Here is a 6,915-nt window from a genome sequence, read left to right on the forward strand (position 1 = left end):
AACGTTCAAAAATGTAATTTTATATTACCTCATCCATGAACATGATTTCTGCCTGAGTCATGTCAGATAGATTTTCATAAACTGTTTTAAAGCGAACAACTCCCATGATCCCACACTACTTTACCACATCATCTATGTGTTTTGTTATTGTTTTAGTGTGAGAAAGACCCCTAGCATACTACAAAAATGAGAAAACACCTATACAATAGCCTACTTATGAATGATAGCTTAACAAAATCTTAGAAGAAATGGGAGAATTTCTACTGCACATATGTTCATGTATAATACCGTGCAGTGGCAGTCAAGTAAAATCCAGTGAGTTGGACATGGTGCAAAAAGTGCTAAGTTAATTGCAGGTGTACTTGCACTTTGCAGTGCAGCTATGGACCAGATAACTGAGACAAGTTTGAAGTATTTGTGGTGGTTTTAGTGAACAGTTTACCCTCTCGACTCGCCCTGGCCTGGTGCAGAGGGGCCTACAGGGAGATGGCAGCTGACTTTATGTCTGCTGGATGTGTAAATGAGCAACTCATTTTTAATATTGTCAATATTGTGTTTATAGTTTGTTCCATTAGCCACAAGTGGGCAAAACAAGTCAATTATTACAGCTTTATTGCTCAATATCATTGCATAATGTTGCATATTCCATTTAAACACAAAGCGACATGCTTTTCTGGTTTGGTTTGATTTTGTATGACAGTGAATAAACTTGAAAGAGGAGAGAAGTAAACTACTGCAGAGCAGGGCCACAAAGTAACCACTAGAGGGAGCTCTAAGTTAGGTAATCAGTAAAAATAAAATGCCACTTAAAGTCAGATACTCACCTCTCCTCAGAGACGGCTCTGCCCATCTGTTTAATGGCCTTCAGCCTTGAGACGGAGACCATCCATAGCTGGAAGCTGTCAGTTTAAACTCGCTGGACGAACGGCTGATATCACCCAAAGGTCACACACTGAAACTCACCATCTGCCCGAGCTCAAGTATAGATATTACAAGCTGGTCAATCCTGTGTGATACAGTAACAGATAATGTAGAGCAGGTTAGTGTTATTACACTAAACCTGTGTACAGATCAAAGGAGCAGAAGGAGAAAGGAGTGATGGAACTGAAACAAACTTTGCATATACTGTCAGATGTTAAAAGATAAACAGATGTACTAATATAGTTTTGTGGACTTCCTACAGTATGTATTTTAATCAAATATACTAAATCAGGCATGAAATGTTTTGTTTTAGAGGATTATGATGACTGATACTCAATAGGCAGTATCATTATGGGTATTTTTTATCAATAAAATCCTAATGATAACCCATGCCTAGTACTGGTACGCTGCTGGCAATGGCTGTAAAGTGTCACCTTTAGTTTGCTTACGCGAGAGTGTGAATGACCCTTTGAGCAGAAGGTTGCATGCTTCATTTCACCACCTGATAGTGCATGAAAATGAGTTCAAGCTCTGCTCTCACGACCAATGAGATGAAGTTGGTTTTACATAATTACTTTAGGATTTCCTAAATCACTGATAGAAACCAAATATGGGTCCCAGTCTGAGAAAAAATACAGATATTGAGTCAAAATGAATCTTCTTGGGTTAAGTCGATTATTTCCTGCACCTACAAGTGTACGACTCACAATGATGCACTGTGGAAAACATTAAAAATACTGTTGGTATTTTGTTCACTGTGGAATATAACGTAATATCAGTTTAATATATTTAAACTGATAAACTGGAGGATGACGTGTCCCTTCATGGGCTGAGAAAATTCTCTTCTTAAACTAAATAAACTGAATAAAAATCCTCTTGGATTAGCTGGATGAATCATCAGAAAGCTGAAAAAAGGCTGTTTTTCTGACATCATGAAAACTTTTTAGGCATGTGATTTTTACAGCACAGTGACAGAACAAACATATGATGATCTTATAGCATCGTTATAGATTTAACTATACCAACAGTATACTGTATACTTTGTTTTACTTTGATAATTTAAGTACATTTTACTGCTTACATACTTTTACTTAAGATTTGAATGTGGGACACTAGTGGAATATTTTCAAACACAGTCAAAAGAATTAAATTAATAATAATTAATCATTTTTCCACTGCAGTTATCTGACAAATGCAGTCACAGAATATGATGCAATGTTATAGATTAAAGTGCACAATATAATATAAAGTAGTTAAAGTGGAGTTTCCTTCCAATATTTCCTTATCATAGATTAAATTTTAGATGTTAGATTAGATTATAGATTAAATGAATGATCAAAGTCATGCTTTTTCTCCCAGTGTTTTCATCACCCAGTACTCCCCTCTCCACCAGATGCCAACCCCTCCAGTAGTTACTTGTTTATGGGAAACAATAACATTACTCAAACTGTGTTGGGACGATGTAATTCACATCATTACAATAGCTTTTGCCTGTTTCCCAATTTATCCAACATGGTGTTGAATCATTTCTCCACAGAGCTATAGGAAAATGCAAAGTGATCCAGTTGTTTTTATGACAGCGCCACAAGATAAAACGCTGACTATGGAATAACCAATCAGAAATAATAATCCAATAATATAATCCTAATATACCACAGAGTGGACCATTCCGCTGCATAATGACTTTTACTTTTCTTCTGATACTTTAAGTACATTTTGCTCTTAACAGTTATGTACTTCTACTTAAAGGAGAAATCTGTAATATATTTAATGTAATTTATCATAAAATGATCATGCTATGTCATCAGAGATTGAGGAAACATGCTAAATTGAAGTACTCGCTTGTCTAACATCAGTACAGCCCCCTTTTGAACTTTCTTTTCCAGTCACAAATACTGTTTTTGTATGTCTGTGTCAGGTTTATTAGAGTTCAATTTAATGCTGAATGTTTGCAGAATGAGTAAGGGTCTGTTTTTGAGTCATAAGAAATCATTAATAAACTTTTAGAAGGAATGTTTATAACAGCTAAATTGAGCAATATGTTAATGGAGTCTGGTAGGTGGACGTGCAATTCCTAGACCTATGTTATATATTTTGTTGAGTTGTGTACAGCCACAACAATAAAACCACTGACAATGCTACCTGTTAAGGGGTGGGCTATATTAGGCAGCAAGTGAACATTCAGTAACTTCAACCTGATATGTTGGAGCAGGAAAAATTGAAAATGTGTAAACATCTGATCAGCTTTGACAAGGACTAAATTAAGGTCGACATCTGGGTCAGAGCATGTCCAAAACAGCAGGTCTAAAGGTCAGTTTCACCATTATGATTTGTATGTTTCTGCATCCTGTTTTCTGAAGTCAGGAGAAAATGATTGACATTGGGTTTGCATAAGTACTTTAGTTAAGGAGGGCAGAAACTGAATAAAAGTAGGTGAACACTTACTGAAGGTCTGAGATGTGTTGGAACAACCTGCAGAAACAAAAGCTGGAACTTTCCAAGGTAGGACTCTCTGACCTCTGAGCTGAAATTGTTTGATAGATTTCCCTCACTACTTATAAAACTGTTTTCCTCAAATTTAGCTCAACATGAATCCAATGCACATATCAAATTATTCCACCCCTGAGATTCTTCAGGAGTTTTACATATAGGTAAAACTAATCTTCTGTTACTAGTCCTGCAGGTAATTCTTTTTCATATGTTGAAGAGAAATTAACATGTTCTGCATGTTTTTGTTTCCAGGATGAAGACGACGTTTCTGTTTATTCTCACTCTCTCAGGTCAGAGAAATGATTGTATGTAAATGTCGTGTGTAAGTGTGTCAGATAGACACTTCGAAATGCTTCAGAATCGAACCATGTTATCTCTGTGACAGTCTATAACAAGTCATCGATTTACATATTTAACAATGGTTATATTTGTTGCATGTTTATTGTATTGCAGTAGACTACATGAGTGTAAATGAAAAAATCCTTGATCCATCAGGGCTGTCTTTTCTACCTGCAAACAGCATAAGAGAGTACCACCATTTAAAGATTTCAAAGACCTGGGCTGAAGCTCAGAGTTACTGCAGAGAGAAGTTCACTGACCTCGCCACTGTAGACGATCAAGACCACAATGACAGGCTTGTCAGTGTATCTAAGGGCCGTGGAGAAAAAGCATGGATTGGGCTTTATGATGACTTGACAAGATGGAAGTGGGCGCAGGGAAATGTAGCGATCAACACTGATAAAGATTTCAGCAACTGGGCATCAAGTGAGCCTGTTGTTCAGCCCTACATGCAGAGCTGCGTTTTGATGACAGAAAATGGGGGGTGGGGCACCTCTCTTTGTCGGACACTACATCCTGCAGTCTGCTATTCTGGTAAGAAGAACTTTAACTGACTTCAGTTCCAAGTTGCTTTATTAGAGTTTAAAAATATTCTTCAGGCGCTCTCAGGATACTGGTTTAAAATACACCCCAGGTTCAAGCTCTTCAGATTCATCAGGGTGCAAACAGGGGTGTTTGAAGGATTTGAGGACACCTGAGGGCTCAGCCCAAACATCTGTAAGGGGAACCTCACCTGTAAAACTTCATTTGATAAACAATCTGTGTTTTGATGCTTTTTTTTTTTTACCTTAATGTAGAAGAACCCTTTATTGGGTTTTAGCTTGAACATTCAGCCACAGGTATTGGTCATGTTAACCTTTGCCTTTTTTAATGCTTTCTATATGCACTCTGGCACCATGTTTACACTCAAAGTACGTGTTAATCATTGAAAAACTGTTTACTTGAATTAGGAATTGTGAATAAATACTACTACTAATAGTAATAGTAATGACTTGAGAGCTTTGCTTCCAAAAACAGATGTCACAGTAACAATTGTTTGGTCACTAACAACTGCACATATTTGTCATGTGACATTTGCATATTTATTATTTTTGAATACATCACTTTACCTATCTTTATTTTCATTACAATGGATTCAGTACCTTTGTCTGATTCTACTGTCATTACTTTATGTATTCGGAGTACTGATGATATAAATGTACTTTTCTTTACCAGAATAAACAGTGTCAATATAGGGCAAAATGCCAATGCACAGTCCAATCCATTTCCTTCATTTTCTTGCTGTTTTCTTTTAGAACAAGGTCCTTCCAGGTATATTGTGGTGGAAAACAGGATGAGGTGGCAAGACGCCAAGACATACTGTAGGTCCACGTACACAGACCTCGTCAGTGTGAGGAACATGTCTGAGAATCAGCGCATCTCCTCACTTCTGTCAGAAAAAGCCTGGATCGGTCTCCACAGACAACACTGGACTCACTGGTCTGACCAGAGCCGCAAAAGCTTCAGTAACTGGGACGAAAGTGGGCTTGACAGCAGTGCAGAATCATGTGCTTTGATCAACACAGTCACAGGAAAGTGGTGGGAGGCTGACTGTACGACAAAGTACTACTTTGTCTGTCAAACGGTTCACGAGCACAAAACAACGTTGAAGTTAAAGTTCCAGTCTGAGGCCGACCTGAATGATCCTGCTGTCCAGCAGCAGATCTTAGATCAGGTACTGTGAGTCTGAAGCTGCTAAATGTAATGCTGATAATGAGTTTGGTGAGAGTTGTTGGAGTGTAAAGTTCCACACAGCTAGACTTTCAGTAGCATCCTCGTCCAACTCAGTGATGCTCAAGTCTTTTTTCTGACATGAAAACTCCAAAGTAGTATAAGCTAATTATTATCTTTGGTTTGAAAGTAATGCTGGCTTGCTATTGTGTGTTGTAAACTACTTAGCTGGCCATGCTAAAATTTGGATGCTCTATAATAACAAATAAACACTCTGTTATGTCCATTCCTCACAAAGTTGCTCTTTTGTTTCTGTTTTTATTCTTGGTTTAAAGACACCAGTTCACAGTAGCTATGATGATTTTCAAGATTTAGCCTAAAATTTTCACAAAGGTTAATAAAAATTTATCAAAAGCTCATTATACTTCTTCATTTCCATCATTATATTCTCTGCCAAGTGAAGAAGAGCAAAGGCTATATGGATATTCACCATTTTTTAATTTTTGTTTCTTTTCAGCTGCATGCTAAGCTGGGAAAACATGTAATATCAGACTTTAAACTCCGCTGGATTGAGACAGATGGGCAGACTTTTCACAAGGAACAAAAGAAAGAGGAAGAGGAAGGTATTTCATTTGCATTTTTATTTTAGACATGAGAACATTCAGCACACTCAGATCTGTTCAGTTATAAGCAATCAGTAAGATTAGCTTAGCAAAAAGACTGGAAATAGGGGAAAGAAGTTAGCATATGCCTGGCCAATAACCAACAAGATAGGATGTATTAATGACTGAGCCTGCGGTGTTGCTAGGCAGATTTTGTTACCTTTGGACAGAGCCAGGCTGTTTCCCCATTTGCAGTCTTTGTCCTCTGCTAAGCTAACTGTATACTGGCTGTAGCTGTATATTTCCTACACAGACACCAAAAGACTCTTTTAAACCCCATGATTTCTGTTTTCTGTCTGTTTTAGGGTCGACCGGCTGAGCAGTGATTCTGCAGAGGACATCATGGTCTTCTTAAAAATTAACACTCTTCAATATTCAATGTTTCACTTCTCTTTGTAGCTTCACTACGTTTTCTTCACCATCACTGGCAATAAATGACTTTTGCATATTAATGTATTTGGTGCATGATGTGCAGCAACAGCTTTTTAATACTTGAAATGTTCATTTTACTGGATGTTTTTGCATGTTTTGAGTTTAAAATATGTTGAAAATATATATTTCTGCTTGTGACTTCAGAGCACACAGTGAGGTTTGAAATGATTTTGAAAAGTATAAACATGTTTTTGCTTTTGTCATATTTAAATATGCTTTCCCCTTTGAAAATGTATAACTTTAATTGCTTGATGCTTAGCAGTTTTGTTCTGGCTTTCATTTGTGATCTTTTAATAATGATCATAGATAACAATCTAATGTAATTCATAGCAATAAATTTCTTATAATGTGATTTATCTTT

The 6,915-nt window shown here is 37.0% G+C and overlaps 1 protein-coding gene across 1 annotated transcript; it reads left to right on the top strand.

Moving 5' to 3' along the window:
- Positions 1-3,872: 3,872 nt before the first annotated feature.
- On the top strand, positions 3,873-6,441 carry LOC146312740 (C-type mannose receptor 2-like). Its single transcript, XM_084739427.1, has 4 exons — positions 3,873-4,284; positions 5,046-5,464; positions 5,978-6,083; positions 6,428-6,441. Exons 1-4 carry the CDS (start codon positions 3,873-3,875, stop codon positions 6,439-6,441), a joined length of 951 nt encoding a protein of 316 aa, XP_084595553.1.
- The last annotated feature ends 474 nt before the right edge of the window (positions 6,442-6,915 follow it).

This window comes from Lutjanus erythropterus, chromosome 16 (genome assembly GCF_056507025.1).
Source record: "Lutjanus erythropterus isolate fLutEry1 chromosome 16, fLutEry1.hap2, whole genome shotgun sequence".
NCBI lineage: Eukaryota > Metazoa > Chordata > Actinopteri > Lutjaniformes > Lutjanidae > Lutjanus > Lutjanus erythropterus.

Coding starts and splice junctions, on each gene's coding strand:
- LOC146312740 (XM_084739427.1), top strand. CDS start 3,873: ATGAGTGTAAATGAAAAAATCCTTGATCCATCAGGGCTGTCTTTTCTA. Junction 4,285..5,045: donor TCCTGCAGTCTGCTATTCTG/GTAAGAAGAACT, acceptor GTTTTCTTTTAG/AACAAGGTCCTTCCAGGTAT. Junction 5,465..5,977: donor AGCAGCAGATCTTAGATCAG/GTACTGTGAGTC, acceptor GTTTCTTTTCAG/CTGCATGCTAAGCTGGGAAA.